The 18046-nt window shown below is 53.0% G+C and overlaps 1 protein-coding gene across 2 annotated transcripts in view; it reads left to right on the top strand.

Annotated features, from left to right (window-relative positions):
- The window catches only part of COL15A1 (collagen type XV alpha 1 chain), a 101258-nt gene that overhangs the window by 44050 nt on the left and 39162 nt on the right, over positions 1-18046 (top strand). The window contains exons 7-15 of one of the 2 annotated variants that reach the window (XM_043486401.1): positions 1702-1811; positions 4702-4854; positions 5759-5911; positions 7877-8017; positions 8538-8678; positions 12256-12315; positions 13478-13570; positions 14957-15082; positions 15656-15718. In XM_043486401.1, the coding sequence (XP_043342336.1) occupies positions 1702-1811; positions 4702-4854; positions 5759-5911; positions 7877-8017; positions 8538-8678; positions 12256-12315; positions 13478-13570; positions 14957-15082; positions 15656-15718 (1040 nt within the window). The remainder of the gene's footprint in view (positions 1-1701; positions 1812-4701; positions 4855-5758; positions 5912-7876; positions 8018-8537; positions 8679-12255; positions 12316-13477; positions 13571-14956; positions 15083-15655; positions 15719-18046) is intronic. The other variant, XM_043486402.1, reaches the window with a different exon arrangement.

Genomic DNA, 18046 nt, shown 5'->3' with positions numbered 1-18046 from the left:
TGCTGTCTGGGAAGGCTGCTCAACGTTTCCAAGCTTTGGATTCCTCCTCAGTCCTCCGGGAGCATTCACAAGCCCTGCCTCCCGGGTGGATGAGAGGGTTGAGTGTTGCCGCTGCGGGTATGGAGGTGGTTTGTGAGCTGCGCCTGCTGCTCCCCGGGGGGTGATTAGGATTGCAGAGAGAGGAGCAAGGAGCGGGCAGAGACTGCGGGGTCGGGGGCGAGGCCTCTGCTGGAAGTGAGTGCGTAGGAGGGGGGCCCGGTCTGAGCGCAGCTCGCCTGTTCCCAGCGTCTGCCAGATTCCTCCTGTGGCGGACAGACGCCGGGCGGAGACAGCAGAGCTGGCTAGAGATCTCTAGAGGAAGGAGCTGGACCCCGAGCCCCAACCCTGGAAAGCCTCCCAAGACTTGTATTCCAAGGGTCGCTGACACCATCCCGGCACAGGGCCTGGGAGCCACCCGCAGCCTCACTCTTCAAGGGGTGGGGAAGCAGAGGCCTGGGGTCCCCCGGCTGCTTGCGCGGCGCCCCCTGGTGGCCAGAGTGGGCAGAATGCGAGAGTGAGTGGCGAGGGGCTGGTGACTCCGGGACGTTCAGTTTTTTAAAGTGCACATGGGCACAGCTTCCTTGAATATTCAGCACCTCCCTTCGACCCCGTCCTTACCGCGGGGTGTGGCTGAGCACAGCGTGTGTGTAAATGGCTGGCTCGGGGCCCCTCCCAGCCTCTTGTGTGGGACCTTGTTCTTCCTCTGCAAAATGGGACTAATAATCATAGGGTGCTAATATGCAGATCCCACGCCATGGGGTGGCAGTGGGGAGACTGAAGACGTGCGACTCCTACCTCGGCTCTGCCCACCGACTGTGCGGTGGTGGGAGGCCCTTGCCAGCCGGAGGATTCCGGGAGGGAGTGCAAGCCCCGAGTTAGCCTGGGACCGAGCCCATAACAGGAAGGCAGTCGTGTTCGTTTAATGTCTTTTTCTTTGCTTTCGGATTCCATTTGTTTCTTAAACTGCAAAAGAAATATGTGCTTGCGGTAACAGTTCAATCAATGCAGAGTCGTACGAACCAAAAAAGTGGTAGTTTCCTCTCCTGTCCTCTGGAGGAAACCAATATTAAGTACTGTGGTTTAGCCTAGTGTGTGTGGTTTATCTGCACACACACGTATATGTATGTATCTATATATGTTATATGTTATGTATAATAATATATTAATTATATATTGGTGATAATATATCTAAAGATAATGAAGCATGTATTCTCATACAAATACTTTTTTCCTTTTACAAATACAGAACCACACTGACAATGAACATTTACCCATTGCTAACTGTGTGTCAGGCACTGTCCTCAATGCTGTGCTTGCGTTAGTTTAATTAACCTTTGTAACACATAATCTTCAAAATGACCCGATGAGATAGGAATTACAATCCCTTCTTTATAGGCAAGCAACCTAAGCCACAAGTTAAATGACTTGCCACAGGCCACATTCCTAGTAGATGGCCAGAGCTGGGTTCTGACCCTACAGCTGATGCTGGAGCCTGTGATTGAAACCACCTTGCAACACTGCCTTTCAGAGTCTTTCTGCAACACTTTTTCCCTCTTAATTCCTGTGTTACGAACATCTTTTCAAGTCATAGATGAAAAGAAACCTCATTCTTTTTCACTTGCAAAGTGCAGTTATTCATTGAAAACTGCCTGTTTCCTGTAGGGTCTGGTGAGATCCTGAATGGCACAGTGGAGACAGTTGAGACTGTGGAAGGTTCCCCGGCTACAGACACTGGCTCAGGGGATGGGGCCTTCCTGCATGTCACTGAAGAGGTGAGTGAATGGTAAATTTCATGTAAGTCAGTAGTACATTTGCTTGCTTCTTTCAGACTTGATGGCGACTTGTCTTGGGCACTGCAGAAGGCTGCAAGAGTTTTAGATGAGCACCATGGAGACTGCCTCCCTCTTTCTGGTACAGAGGAGGTGGGAGTCCCAGGGCCCAAGATGCTCCCCAAGGATGTGCCAGGACAGGGGAGGAGACACAGCTCAGGCTGGTCCTCAGACCTCCCCAGAGGTGAACACTGGGTTCTCAACACAGAACCTGACTCCCTCATATTGTGAAGATGCACAGCCTCTTCCACCCTTTGAGCCCCTTCAGGATAGAATCAGATTTGTTGCAGGTGTGTCTGCTGTATTGTTTGGAAATTGGCTTTTACACGTGCAAAGCCAGTTGTTTAAAATACTGGACATGAGAGGGTGCCAGATTAAAACATGTTTCTCACCTCTGTTAGTTGCTCAGTCGTGTCCGTCTCTGAGACCCCATGGACTGTAGCCTGCCAGGCTCCTCTGTTCTTGGAATTCTCCAGGCAAGAATACTGGAGTGGGTTGCCATTTCCTTCTCCAACTCAGAACCTTCTCACCTCTGGCCTTTGCTAAGAAGTGTGTGTCAGCTCATTCCTTCCCCTCTCCTGGGACGAAAATTCAAGATGCTTCTCTCCCAGTCACTGTCTGGTAAACAGCCTATTTTCACAGGTATTTCCAAAATCCAGTCCAGCGAAATATCAAAAATCTAATAAAAATACAGATACAACCAGGAGCCAGGCAGGGAAGGAAGCACGGGAACTTCCTGTCTATTTTCTTACTTCTTTCTCCTCTCTCTCATCACCACCCACCCCCCAGCAGCTGTTTTCAGCATCTGCAGAGCCTGGCCCATCTGGAGAAAACGGCAGTTTTATGTGGCTGGTCAAGGCTATGATCTGGGCCTTTTGTGGGGAAGCTGCCTTATTGTTGGAATATTCTCTCATGGGGGCTTTTGTGATTCCCCAGAGGTCCTCCTGCAAGGGATCTAGGACCCCAGTCCATTTTTGACCTTTTAACTTCCTCCTGGGCTTCCACCCTCCGGTCACCCTGAACCTCTAGGGGGCCCTGTGGGTTGAGTTCATCTCAGGATGGCTTTAATGGCTCTTTTTGGAGTGGTGGGTATCATTCTATCTCCAGGAAAGCAACAGCAGGACAGTTCTCTCTCTGTCTCTCTCTCTTCACTATGCATCTAGATGGCTCCCTGCTTTTGCCTTTGGTATTTCCCCGAAGGAACCAAACACCAGTCCCTCTGTCTCCCAAAGTCCAAAGACTGTGTATTTTGTGAAACAAGTGGTGGAGGGTGGGGGGAGCCACAGCACACAGAAAGTTGTCTCCAGAGGAAGCTTTTTTGAATAATTTTTTAAAATGTATTTATTTATTTTTGGCTGTGCTGGGTATTTGTTGCTTTCACTAGTCATGATGAGCCAGTGTTTCCTCATTGCAGTGCGTTGGCTTCTCATTGTGGCGGCTTCCCTTTTTGTCGAGCACAGTCTCTAGGGCAAGTGGGCTTCAGGAGTTGAATTCCCAGGCTCTAGAGCGCAGGCTGAGCCGTCGTGGTGCACAGGCTTAGCTGCCCAGCAGCACGTGGAATCTTCTTGGACCAGGGATCAAACCTGCATCCTCCGTTGGCAGGCTGATTCCCGTCCACTACCACTAGGAAATTGCCGAAAGGAATTCTTACTCTCTAATTGCTTAGCCCCTAAATGAATTCTTTCCCTTTTCTTACATAGCCCGGCCAATAGGATAGGATAGAGCTGATTCCGTTTCCTTTCATTGTCTCTATGCATGTCCCACATAAGTAGTCTGGCTCTTTTTTTTTTAGAGTTTAACAGAGGTTATCTGAAGCCTGTTGAATTATACTTGCCCTTTGGAACTTTAGCTGACACTGAGTCAGAATAAAATCTCAATTTTAACAACTTATTGACCAGAGATGTATTAATGCGTCTTTTGCTACTCAAACATTATTGACTGGAGTGTTTCAATATTCATTTATATAACAAATCGCCAACCAAAGGCTTTAGTTTCTGCAAAAATCCCCTGGTCAATAATATGTTAAAATCCTATAACATCATCTTTTCTGTTTTTTTTTTTTTTTGGGACAATAATTCTATAAGGATTGAATGTTATATGGGAAAAGAGTTCTGTAGCCCAGTGAGTTTGGGAAATGGTCCTCTCTGTATTCTGGTTATAGGCTCTAAGTCCTTCAGGAAAGAAATCTAACTGATCAGCTTAGTGTTTTTAGTATCAAAAGAACTATTTTCTGCAATGAAACAGCAAAACCCCACCCCAGATTTTTTTTCAAAAACCAAACCTTTGTGAAACCGAGATAAAGCACAGTTGGTTTGGTGACACCAGCAGCCAAAGCCGCTCTTTCTCATCATATCCTGCATCTGCTGTGTAACCTTCAGAGAATCTGCCTGTGAATTTTCTAAGGAAACGGAGTCACAGGGAAAGGGAGTGGTGTCCAGTCTTGAGAAGGCTGAGGAGGACAGGGTTTCTGCCTACATATCTCTGGAGCACTGTCGTGGGGGAGGACACTCACCCTTTTCCTGTGCTCCGGATGGGCTCACAGGAGCGGTCACGGGGAGGCAGATGGGGCTAGACTGAAGTGTCCAGTCCTCGGGCAGATGTCTCAGGAGGCAGCGATCTCCCAGCCACTGGTGTGGCAAACAGATGCTTGGAATCAGACGGAAGGCACAGAGGCCTTGCAGTCTCTCCCGCCACAGGGATTCTGGGGCTTTTGTGGAGCTGGGGCAACGTCATAGATAGGAAAGTACTTTGAGGAAAGAAGCTACAGAGATGCAAATTGCCAGCCACAGCCATCTTGATCAGGGCCGGTCCCTAGTGATGTCTTTGTTCCCAGGGTCCATACACAGAAGATTTGGCAGCCACAGCAGCAGCAGGGGAGGCCAAGGTGCCCGTCAGCACTGCTGGGGAAGCAGAGGCCAGCGGTGTGCCCACCGGGGGACTGACCCTCTCCATGTCCACCGAGGACCCCGGGGAGGGCGTCACTCTCGTAAGCAGCTCAGCATGCATGCTCTACTTCACTTGTTTCTGGAGTTCGGTGGCATCTCGAGTGGGAGCAGTCACTGGTCTTCCTCACCTGCTTGCAAAGTACAGGGTGGCAGCCTTGTGGGGCCAAGTCCAAGTAGACTCGGATCTGGAGGCCCGGGCCTCCGTTGACTGATTCAGCAGCTGTTTGTGGAGTAGTGTGCTATCCTGGGCCCCAGGTGAAAAGGACAGACCCAGCCCCGGGGGACCGCGAGGGATGAGGTGAGATAGGAGGAGCACAGGGGAGCCCCCAAAAGGGGGCCCAGAACCCAGAGCTGGGGGTCCAGGAGGCCTTTCTGGGTTAGGGGTGCTGAAGGGGAGACCAGGGGGATGCTTAGAAGTAGCCTCATGATGGGAGTGAGACAGGTGTTCCAGGAGGCAGGCCAGTAGGAGCAGAAGCCGGAGGCATCAAGATGAACACGAAAGACCTACAGAAGTGCAGCGTGCCTGCGGCCAGGCGCACGCAGTGGGGAGGGAAACGGCTGGACAGGCCTCCGAGACCACAGACGCTGGGAACGCTCAGCGGAAGTGGGGAGTCCCTGAAGGGTATTTCGGAGGAAGTGACGTAGTCACAGCAGGATCTTAGATCCCTTGACTCCTGAGCAGGGAAAGAAGGAAGTAAGCAAGCCGGGAGGTGGGCAGGTGGGTTTGGGGGCTACGTCTGGGTCTGCACCAGGGGTGTTGCCTTGCTGCAGGAGAGGTCAGTGATGCCAACTCCTGCCGAGAATCCCAGTGAGTAAAGGCCTGGAGAACATCCGTCGGATCTGTCACAGGGACGGTTGGTGGCCTCAGGGAGGGCAGTTTCCGTTCCCTCCAGCCATAGCGCAGCAGGTCAGTGACGATGGCCCTGCTGATGTCTTGCTACTCAGGGTCCAGAAAACGAAGAAGGCTCGGCAGCAGCAGCAGCCGGGGAGGCCGAGGAGCCCGTCAGCATTGCCAGGGGAGCAGAAGCCGGCAGCGTGCCCACCGGGGGACTCACCCTCCCTGTGCCCACCCAGGACCCTGGAGAAGCGGTCACTCTGGTAAAGAGTGTAACGTGCTGGAAGGCTGCAGGTCACAGCTGGGAGCAGATCCCAGCCTTCTGAGTGGGCTGGTCTCCATTCTGTCCAGCAAATCCAGAAGAACCTGAATGGGGAGGGGGCACCTCTCTGACAAACACTCCCTCAGAGGTGGGGTCTGCCGGTGCCCGTGGGTGTGCTGGGCCCCGGCGGCCCGGGGACAGCGCAGGGCTGATGCAGGCCTCGGGCGCGGGAGTGGAGGCATGCTGGGTGTGAGTGGGGGCGGTGATGGCAGCCACAGCCATGCCCACTTCTGGGTGAAGCACAGGTGGTGAGAGCGCAGTGGGGGGTCCAGGTTCAAGCAGGCCCTGGCAGGGTCCAGTGGCCTGGCCAGGCCTTTTCAACCCTCCTCTCAGGCATCATGGAGAGGCCGCTCCCGTCTCCTGAAGGCAGGATGCAAGGATCCGAGGACACGGCCAGTCTGTCCAGTGACACTCTCATAATGCCTATCCTGCACGTCCTTCAGACGCCACAGATTCAAACCTAGGCTCCTTATTTCCACCCCTGGGTTCCCGTCTCAGATGACGGAGTCCTCATCCACCAGCTGCCAAATCCAGAATTCTCTTCCGTACTTCCCACGTTCTGTCACACTGCGTCAAGTCTTGATTTTTCTGCCTCACCGTGTCACACTTCTGTCTCTCTCTCTACCTTTCTCCAGCGCCAGGCCCCTGGATCGAGCCACCGCATCCCCAGCCCAGACGATGGCTAAGGCCTCTCCTGGCCTCTTCACCCTCTCTCCCAGCTCCTCCTGGTGGGGGCAGCTGTCTGTGGGAGACTTCCCGCCGCCCTCCTTGCAGCCCCTGCTCCCCCACCTGGCCGCCGCGGCCGGCAGGGTTCAGCCTCACCAGCCCCGGGGCCGCGTCTTGGGCCACTGTCCCGCTCTGGGTGCTCCAGCCTCACTGGCCTTCTTTCAGTTTCTGGAACGTGCCTCACTCCTGCTTGCCTTAGAATCCTCCCACCCCCTCTCCTGTCTGCCTGGACCTTTTCCTCCTCCGCCTTCCCTCCTTTAATTCCTGCTTATCCTTAGAGTTCAGCTCAAACATCACTTTATTAGGAAGGTGCTTCCCAGGCTGTGACGTCTGCCTGTCAGACACGTTCACAGCAGCCCCGAATGTCTCCTTGGGAAGCCTCATCACAATCGTAATTAAGAGTAGACTTGGTAAATTGCTCATTTCTGGCTCTCAGCTGGGCTGTGGGCTCTGCGAGTCTGGGGAGCACACACATCTTGCTCATAGATCTGTCTGCATCCCTACGGATGCTGGGGACTCAGCAGATGCTTGCTGGGTGTGTGAAAGCAGGGGGTCGTCAGGCCGTCACACACCAACACTGGTCTTTGAGATCCTTCCACACATTTGTTCTCGACCTTTCACCTCTGGTACTGATGTCCAGACAAGGACACTTTACAGTGGGGAGGGTGTGCACGTGCCAGGTGATGGGGCTCCCCAGGCCACTTGGTGGTTACATGGATTATTTTAATTAACTAATCGTCACTACCACCTGCTCTTCCTTTTTCTTCCTCTTCTTCACCTTGCTTCCCTCCCCCCTTACCTTCCCTTCTTTAAAGGCAAATCCCTTGTCACAGGGTGAGAAAACTGGGGATCAGGTTCCCGTCTTTACTGAAAAGAAACTAAACTAGCAGGGCGGTCTGGAGATAGAAGGGCTTCCTGTGCAGGCGGGGAGTTCCCGTCACTGAAGATGTGCTTCCAGCAGAGATGTCTTGGAGGGGACTCTGGGGCAGGGAGGGGATGACCTGAGGGGTGCATTCTAAGCCTGGAGTTCTGGGGGGTCTGTGGGCTATAAGGCTGGTCCCAGATGAGCTATGGCCATGCTTTTGTCTGATGACCTCAGTCGTTTCCTCCCTGTGGTCACACACCCAGCAACCCAGGGTATGGATGAGGTGGACGATCCCTTGCACCAATTTCCTTTCAGAGTCCAATCAGTGAAGAAGGCTCTACAACAACAGCATCTGTGCCGCTCGGCACTTTTGAGGAAGAAGAGGCCAGCGGGGTCCCCACCGATGACCTGGCTTTCGTCACACCCACAGCGGCCCCCGAGCGAGGGGTCACTTCTGTAGGTGTCTCCTAGCATCCTCTCCAGCTCACAGTGGGGAGGAAGGTCAGGGTCATGAGACAGGAGCAGTTGCTGGCCTTCCCGGAGCCAAATGCACAGGCGACTTCGTTAGGGCGTGGATTTAGGTGGGCACCAACAGGGGGAGGCAGGATGTAACTGAGGAGCATGGCAGAGGGGGTCAGGGGAGCAGGCTTGGTCCTGACCCTCCTACGCCCAGCTTTGTCCGAGGAGAACTTTCTCAGAGCGTGGTCCAAAGTTAGTTAGACCGCGTTGCTGGGGTGGGGGGAGGCAGTGAGCACTGCTGGGGAGGAGGGCTTAGAGGAGATGCACGTTTCAGAAGAGGGTCAGGAGCCTGTGCTTCAGTGAGTGTGTCGGGGGTAATGACAGTTGTAAGTAGGCAAGTGCTCTGAAACTGGGCTAGCACCCCTCAAAGGACCATCGACAAAACGCCCCAGCAGCGGTGGGCACACGGCCTTGTGGGTGAGGCGACACGAGTCCTCACGTTGCTTTGGCTTCTCAGGGTCCTGGTGACGAAGACATCGCAGCAGCCACGACAGAGGAGCCCCTTACAGCGGCTGCGGCAGACGCGCTGGGCAGCGGCCCCCCTGAGGGGCCCCCGCTCCCCTCACCCTCGGTAGCCGCTGAAGGAGGGGCCCCTCCGGTAAGTGAGGATTTCACTTCACGTAGAGGTGTGAAGATTTGACTTGGCCGGTCTGACAGAGGACGGAGAGAAAGGCTAGAGTCGTGGGAAGGGCCTGGGTTTTCATCTTGGTTTGCAACATGCAGAACTGGGGCTTTTGAGCAAACACACCTTAGTTTGTAGAGATAAAGCAAGAGGAAAGAACCTCGGGCAGCTGGCTTTGTGTCCCAAGTTGCCCACATCTTTAATTGAAGTGAGTCTAACAGGCAGACCTGCCGAAAGGTACAAAGGCCCATTTAAAATGTCATGAGATTCCCATTCTGAAGGTGAGAAAGCTTATAAGATGTGGCAGAGACTGCAAAGGAAATAGAAGCATCAAAGGTGTGTGTGTGTTGGGTGGGGAGAGGGTCGCATTACCTTCAGCGCCTTGTAACACAAGTTCCTGTAATTCTGGGTCACAACTATATGACCTCAGGCAAATCCTTTTCTTTGGGCCTCAGTTTCCTCATCCGTAAAAGAGGGAGGCTGTGATGTCAGGTCAGAAATGCAGGTCAGCGAATGTTTGGAAAGTTCTGTGCGCAGGTGTGAGGTTGTCACTACTTAAGGGCTGTGACTTTGTCTTTTGGAAGTGGGAAACCCAGAGCCAGTCCTCAGCATGGGCTTGTGTGAACTGGGGAATTAAATTGCCCTTTAAGTGTCAATATTTTTAAAGGAAAGTATTCCATTGGTGACCAGCGTGGGCTTGCCGGCTCCGCGAGTAGCACTTGGTCACACATGCTTTCAGAGCCTTGAGTCAACCTCCAGGCACGGGTCCCTCAGCCGCAGTGCTCCAGGGCTGACCCGGGACTGGAGGGCCTATGGGCTGGTGCATCCGAGAGCCAGCTGCAGGTCCCAAGCGCCCACTGCACAGCATCTGGTGCTTATCAAGCTCTGCGGTGTCGCTTTATTTTTCGTTCATTCACTTGTTGATGTTCTCATGACTCAATGCACAGCAACTCAGGGCCTCAGTTTATACACTGTGAAACTGAGATGAATATGACCTCGTTCCTATCCCCAGGGAACTCACAGTGAAGGGGCAAGAAATAAGCCTTTTGCATGGACATTGATTAAGCACTCTGGGTTCCAGGTTGATCTGATTCTCCTTGCACTCTCTGGTGCAAGGAGCGTCATCTCTTTCCCAGGCAAGGGGAGCGACACTTAGGTAGAGGGACCTGCCTGCTCTGGCATGCCCCTAAGACCAGGGCCAGGATTTGAGCCCGGGCACGCTGGCCTGCAAAGCTCATGCCCTGGAGCATCCCCGAGAGTGTGGTGTAGTGAGGAGGCCCGAGGCTGGGAGCCGGGAGGCTGAGGTTCTGACTTGTGGTGAGTCTTGGTGTTGCTTTCTGTAAAAGGAGGAGGTGAGCAAGAGCTCTGGTTTTTAAACGTTTCTGCATCTTGGAGACACCTGGGATGCTGAGGTTGCTGCAGGCGTCTGAGTCCACACCAGTGGAGGAGCTCCTGGTGCCAGGGTTCACGCTCCCAGGAGACTCGACTAGACAATGAACGTGGAACCCACAGGGCTGGCTGTGATGCCTGTGGCCCCCAGCTCCTGTGCTGTGAATCCCTAAGTGAAGTCCCCCTGCTCCTCTGCTCGTCACCCCAAGGAACACACGAAACCCCAAGACTGCATCTCCCCACAGAGATGCCACATCAGGGGCAGCTGTGCTGGCTGGCCATGCGCCCTCACACAGAGCCAGTTCTCCTTCTTCTTTTTGTAAAACTTCTTAATTATGGCAACTCTAAAAAGTCCCGAAAGGACTTACAATAGTATAATAAACCCCCTCATATACATCAGTCAGCAGCATTATGTATCTTCCTTTTATCTGTTCCACCTCCCACAGCTATCTTTTTGGAGTGGAGGGAAGGAGAAGGCTGGAGTGTTTTAAAGCAAATCCCAAGCATCATATCATTTAACTCAAAAACACATTAATATGTATTGTTAAAAGGTTGACCTGGGACGTTTTTCCCCTTTGCCACGGTATCATCCATCAGTGGGTGATAATGGATGTCATTATCCATCTGAGCCGACAATGGTTCCTTCACATCATCTAATACCCTGGCCATTTAAAAATGCCTTTTTATGGTTAGTTTGGTTCTGAATCCAAACAGGGCCTACACTGTTTGGTTGATGTGTCTCTTAAGTCTCTTTTAGTCTATGATTGTCTCCCACCTACTTTGTTCTTTTTGCCGTTGATTTGTTGGGAACCCTGGTTCAGTTGTCCTTAGAGCCTTTATATTTTGTGCTTTGAGAAGCTGGTGTTTGGAGGACCTGGTGAGACCACGATGCTGGAGGCAGTGTCAGTGGCTGACTGCTTCTGAGAAGTTCTGGGTCAACACATATAAGCACCATCAATTGCGTTTTGTTGACCCAGGCACTTCTGTTCTAGGAATCAATGCTAAAACAAGTAGTCTTATATTAAAAAAGCTTTCTGTACATGGATGTTAATCTCGGTATTGCCCCTAATGGAAAAAGAAAACTGGATACAGTTTAGCCAACAATAGGGGAGTTAACTGAATTCAAGGATGTTCAAATAATGGGACATTATGCAGCTATTAAAATTAAACTTACTAGGAGTATTTAAGAACAGAGGAAAATACTTACTGTATAATGCTAAGTGAAAAAAGCCAGTTATGAAATTCAGTATACTGTGTGGTCTTAACTATTTAAAAATAGACACATGCAAAAGCCTGGGAAGGAAATGCCCTTTCTAAATGTCAGCAAGTATGGCCTTCAAGTAGCAGAACGGTGGTGGTTGATAAGTTCTTAATATATGGTGGTATTTCCACCAAGGGTGCTTCTGACTTTTCCAATGAAATTTTTTAAAATTTCTGAGAAGAGAGGTTGGGGCTTCTCTGGTGGCTCAGTGGTAAAGAATCTGCCTGCCAACACAGGGGACACGCTATCCGTCCCGGGGTCGGGAAGATCCCCTAGAAGAGGAACCGGCCACCCACTCCAGTATCCTTGCATGGGAAATCCCCTGGACAGAAGAGCCTTGCGTGTGGTCCTAAAACAGATACGACTTAGTATCTAAGCAACAACAAAAAAGAGGAGAGATGGGGAGGGGGGAGAAAGGAGAAAGGGAGAGACGAGTGTGCAGCATTCCACCCTGCACATAACCTGCGGAGATACATCACCCTGAGTGCCCGTGTCTGGAATCTGTGACGAGCTGAAATAGGTACCCTGATGCCTCAGCAAATGGTTTAAAAGCACAACAAAGACAGTGACAGGAGCACCCACTCTGAAGTATCTTTTGGATGATTTTGAATCTTAGACTCACCCAAGGTAGTGGGTGAGAGGGACACCCAGGCCTGGCCCTGCCACACCCCTCTGTCTGTCTGTTCGTGTGTATAATGGGGACGTAGACCTTCTCCCTGGGCGTGGTGAGAATCAGATGAGCTAATACCTGGAAAATTTTACCTGGCGTGTGGTACATGCTCAACAAATTAGGTTTATAAAGCTCCTGCATAAGCCTCCTCTGAAGATGAGCATCGTTTTTGCAGAGAGACGGGGACAGGAGGAGGGGTGCCCAGTGCTCCACTGACATCTTGTTCTCTTTAGGGTGAAGCTGAGGAGTGGTTTCCTGGCCCCACTGGACCTGCTGGGCCTACTGAACCCACGGTGAGGTTCCTACCCATGCTTGTCGCGTGCGCAAAGTGCTGGGGCCAGGGATGCACGAAACAGCCCCAGAGGATTCTCCTCCAAAGTGCCCTCCAGGCAGAGCTCGGCGCTCACTCCTGGACCAGGACTCTCTCCTGGAGCCCAGGAGTTTTATATTTATAAAGCGCCTTTCTATCCTGTGCCTGGAAAGGCCCCTGGGTCCCTCGCATCCCAAGCGGAACTTGTCACCATGCTCCTAGGCCTGCTGTCCCTGCAGGGTTCCCCCGTTCTGGGAGTGGTACCCCATCTTCCTGATCACCAAGAGAGAAGCCAGGAAATGTCCTCAAGTGCCTCCCCCGCCTCCCTGATCCAGTCAGTCCCCAAGACCCTCAGTCTGGTTGTGCAGCGCCTCCTCACCCCTCGGACAGTGACATCAGCCTCCTCACTGTCTCCCCACCTCCACGTCATCACCTCTCTTCTCCCACCCCCACACACACCACCGCAACCTGCCCAGACTCAGCTCTAACCCCTGTCCCAGATCCTCCTTGATGATTGAAGGAGGCTTTGCCTGGTTCCCAGCCTCAGGAGTTAAGTACCAGAAAGGTGTTTTGGAAGTTTCCTTTTGTTCTTTGGAGGAATTTGATGACATTCAACAAGTAGACACTGAGTGCCTTCTTGGTGCCAGATCTCTTGATGGACCCTGGGCACCCAGAGGTGTCTCAGGACTGGGCCAATTCTGGAGTCCCAGCCCAGCGGGGCCGACAGACACACACAGCTGAGCTTCAAAGCCAGGTGGCCCTACGGCCAAATCCAGACCTCCACAGAGGCTGGTGGGACACAGAGCAGGAGAGGCGAATTCTGTCTGAAAACGGGGTTGGCAGGGCTTCCTGGAGGAGGTGACCACGGAACTGGACCTTGAAGGATGAGTAGGGATTGGAAACGTAGGAAAAGAGAGGATGAGAGGCTGTGAAAGTGTCCTGTGTGTGAGCACCGGCCGTGTGTTGGCTGCACAGCGGGAGGGAGAGGAGGAGGAGGGCAGCGTAGAGGGGACCGGGCGTAAGAGCCAGAAGGGAAGTCCGCAGCAGCCGTCACAGGGGCCCAGAATGCTGGAAAACCTTCAGGGACATGCCTGTCCTTGGAGCGTGATGGTGAAACCAAGCCGGGGAACCTTTTCTCTCTGCAGGTGGGAGCAGAGGCTGAGGGCTCCGGCCTGGGCTGGGGCCTGGATGTCGGCTCTGGCTCTGGTGACCTGGTGCACAGTGAGGAGCTGCTAAGAGTGAGTGTGAAGGGTTCAAAGGCCTGGTGGCGGGTGGCGAGAGGAGGGCAGCCTTCGTGAGGATCCGGGAGGGGGGACACAGGGACTGATAACAGATGAAACCAGCTTGGCCTCTGCAGATGACTGCTGAGGCTGGCGGTGGGCTCCTGGGACTCACTATACTTCCCATCTACATTTACGTATGCTCGGCATTTCCATCTTTGGTTAGTTTTAAGTGAGTCTGACCTTAGTTTATCGTCAGGAGCCCCACTTTACACTTGCCTCCTTCCCCTGGCAGCCTTCTCCAGCAGCTCTTCCACAGCAGGTATGCCCATGACCTTCACCTCTACCACCGGCTCTGCCCCCCACCCCCTTACCCATTACAGAGACCTGCTGGCCTCTTCTCTACATAGCATTTCACACTTTGACTTCCAGACTCTTCTCAAAACCCTCCCTACCCCGGGGCAGCCCCCTCTCTATCTCTCCAGACCACTCTTTCTGCCTCCTTGGCAACTTGCTCCCCCAGCCTCTTGCCCAAGGCCGGGCCCCCACTGGTCCCTCTAGATTTCCCCCTGGGAGCACCTCTCCTCTCAGCTGAATCTCATGCATCTGTCCTCAGAGCCCCAGCCTCGTTCCATCCCTTCCTCTGAGCCCCTGTCAAGAATCCCCATCTAGAGGGCTCTGCTCAGCTGCCTTTCTGCCCACTCATCATCCCAGGGCTGGAAGCCTTCAGGACCTGCTGGATGAGTGGGACAGGACCCACTTAGAACGTCCGAGCTGGTGGCATCAGCAAACCCAGCCCCAGGCTAAAAAGACCAGTACATTGCAGGGGTGTTTTAATAAGGCTTAACACTAGGCCTTAACTCAGACAGTAAAGAATCTGCCTGCAATGCAGGAGACCTAGGTTCGGTTCCTGGGTCAGGAAGATCCCTGGGAGAAGGGAATGGCTACTAACTTCATTATTCTTGCCTGGGAAATCCCATAAATAGAGGAGCCTGGCAGGCTATATAGTCCATGGGGTCACGAAGAATTGGATACAACTGAGTGACTAACCCTTTCACTTTCTAACAATAGGCAGTTTTGGACTAACCGCTCAGGTAATCAGAAAACTAAAGTAGAGCACCTCTGAGAATTCCGACAAATTGCATCTTTGTTGTATAATACATCTGGGGAGAAAACATTAGATAAGGGCTTAAAAAGACTTGGGTCCAAATCTCAGCTCTTCTCCTAATTAGCTGTGTGTGTGAGCTCTTAAGCAAGTCACGTCATTTCACTGAGCCTCACTCTCCCCACCTTCTAAGGAGCAACACCAGTTTCTACCTTAGGGTTGTTGTCAACAATGGAGTGAATGGAACATATTCATTTGTCCCCTCCTGCGCTGTTTTTTAACCAGGTGTCTTTTTTTAGGGTCCTCCAGGTCCCCCAGGCCCACCTGGCTTACCTGGGATCCCAGGAAAACCAGGAACTGATGTTTTCATGGGACCCCCTGGATCTCCTGGAGAAGATGGACCCACTGGTGAACCTGGTCCCCCGGTGAGCTACTGAAGTCATCACCCCCTCTCTGGACCCAGGGGCCTTCCTTTAGCCAGGGAAGGGGTACAGGCTGCAGACCCCAGTGCTAAGGCTTATGGCTAGGAGTGAGCAGCTAGCTGGCATTTGTAAACAAAATCCTCCTCGGCCAAGACATTACTAAGACTCCAGATGAGAAGCAACAGCCAAGGAAAATATCATCCTACATGTTGTTTCACTGCTTCATCTTAGTCTGTGTAGGAAATACAGGCTCATGTAAAATCTTGGAATCATAGTCCATCAGTGCTTGGCCTGGGGTGGGAGGCTCCAGAGACCATCTAGTCCAGCCCTGCCCCCGACTCCCCCCCAGAAGAGAAAACTCAGCCCAGAGAGTGAAGGACACGCGTCTGCTAGCGCACAGCCAGCAGTGGCCAGGCTGTGGGCGGGACAGTTGTTCCGCTACAGACTGACACGGGGCTTTAGACCCACCAGCTTCACCCGCTGGGCCTTCTCAGCTCTGGCCTCCTTTTCCAAAGAGGGTCTGTAATTGATACTTATCAAAGATATTGCAGGCTGATTGTCCTTGATGTTCTTCAGGGCCCTGAGGGAAAGCCTGGACTTGATGGAGCCTCTGGCCTTCCTGGAATGAAAGGGGAGAAGGTACGGGGAGAGGGGGAGGGGCGTTGTCACAGCGGGAACCCCCAGGCCCATCCTGCCTGTCTGTCCTCTGAGGCTGACCTGGCCTCTGATCCCGTCCTGTTCCTCCCTGCTGGATGTCTCTCCCTGGGGCTCTCTATGCCCAAACCTGCACTCAGCATCTTCTCCCGTCTACTCCTGCACATTCCCAGCTTCCAGGAATGGCCCCGTCATCCTCCCAGTCACCTGGACTCAGAAATAGAGTCTTCTCTACTCCTCCCTCCTCTCCCTTTCCTGCCGCCATCCGTCCATGGCCAATCTTAAGTCCACATCTCTCACCTCTGTCTCTGCCCTGACCTGACATTCATTCTTCCTTGCCTCCAGGGTGGCATCAGGCCCCCACTGATGCCCCTTCTCCCCACTCACAGCCCAGCCTCCACCCACCTGCCAGTCCATCTTCCGAGAGCAAGCTCACTGTCACTCACTGTCTTCCCACTGAGAAAGCACCGCTGACTCCCTCATGCCTGCAGGGTGGGGCCTTCACCGTGTGCAGACCTTCAAGTCCCTTCCTCACCTACCTCTTAGCTCCCTACCACCGCTCCCTCACACACCCGCCTCCGGGCCAGCCAGCCCTCCTGAAAGGCCCCAGGCCTGCACAACCTCCTGGCCTCTGCCTCCAGCCAGCCCTCCTGAAAGGCCCCAGGCCTGCACAACCTCCTGGCCTCTGCCTCCAGGCCAGCCAGCCCTCCTGAAAGGCCCCAGGCCTGCACAACCTCCTGGCCTCTGCCTCCAGGCCAGCCAGCCCTTCTGAAAGGCCCCAGGGCTGCACAACCTCCTGGCCTCTGCACGGGGCTTCCTCTCCTTTCTCTTTCCTCATCCTCCTCGGCCCAGTTCAGATCTATCCTCTGGGAGGTTCTCCTGGACTGTTTACGAGTAGAAAGCACCCCTCCTTCCTCCACTTCCCTTTAGCTCAGTATTGCTCCTGCTGGGACCCCTCCAGCCAGGGACACTGTAGCTGTTAGTTCACCAGTCTGCTCCCCACCCCACTCTGACGGGCAGAGCAGAAGCACTGTCTGTGTCTCCTTAGAGTCTAGCACAGGCTTCTGTGAGCAGCTTGATGACGCCTCCATTTCCGAGTCTCACACGCCTTCATCCTCCTCCTCCTCCATAAACCCATGTGATCTTCTGTCTGCTAAGCCCCCTTGGTGCTGGGGGGTGGGGCTCCTGCCTGTCGTGTTCCTGGCCTGGTTGATGAGATAAGCTGTGTTCTGCAGAGGCAGACAATCAAGATAAGGTGAGCGTCCTTCTAGAGATGTAGTCCTGAGCTTCACTGGGGTTCAGAGGAGGGAGGGTTCATCCACACGGCTAGGGGAGTGGAGACCCACTGTGTACCCCACCTGGACAACGCTGTGGGAAACGCTGACTCCCTAGACACCCCCATCGTCACTGAACTGAATTTCTGTTTTCAGTCAGCTCTCAAGTGTGTTTAATTGAAACAGTAACTCGATTTTCATGGAAAGCTCATTTCTCAGAAAAAGAAGAAACAATTGTCGCGTTTTGCAGAACTCATTTTACATGGACCAGCTCTTTCATAAGAAATTAAAATTTGCAGAAAACATTACAAGACTTACTCTCATCTTCCCTCCTCTTCTTACCAGCTCCCCTGCCCCTTCCCCTCACACTTCTACCCTCTCCACACGCCTCGCTGTTCTGGTCTCAGACTGAAAACTGCCCAAGCTCACGCCCACATCCGCCCACAAACACCCGTGCAGGCTCACCCTGTAGCCGCTCAGACACTCGGTCATGCACAACAGCGGCAGGCTTGCTCAGAATAATTGTGGCAGATAAATCACTTTTTTCTTCCTGGAACTTGCTATGAGATCTAATTTGTTGCCCTAATTTGTGTGTCTGTGATGGTTTCTGGTCAAGGAAAAGCAGACTCTAGAAACACCTGGAAATTTGCTTCAGGAGAGCTGAAGGGAGACCTTGTACATGACACTTTACGGCCCCCCGCCCCGCTGCGAAGTAAACCAAGGAGAATAGTCTGACGGTGAAATAACAACAAAAACATGCTAAAGAAAGTGAATAATCTCAGGGATGTAACACCACATAAAATCCAGTGATGCGTGTGATCCTTGACTCTCCTCCGATCTCTGCTTCACTTTGCATGCCTCCAATGCCAGAGGACTCATTTCCTGCCCAGGTGGTGCCTTCCACGGCTAGGTGGACACTTGTAGGGAGGTCTTTCCTCACTGTCACCCGGACATCAGCCTCTCCTCACCTGCAAGACACACGGACCAGTCTAGATAGTTGAAAACCCCGAAGAATAAGATTTGGTCTACTTGGCTGGAA

Source organism: Cervus canadensis, chromosome 14, assembly GCF_019320065.1.
Source record: "Cervus canadensis isolate Bull #8, Minnesota chromosome 14, ASM1932006v1, whole genome shotgun sequence".
Taxonomy (NCBI): Eukaryota; Metazoa; Chordata; class Mammalia; order Artiodactyla; family Cervidae; genus Cervus; species Cervus canadensis.
The sequence above is the reverse complement of the archived record's forward strand: the minus strand, read 5'-3'. Positions and strand labels throughout refer to the sequence as shown.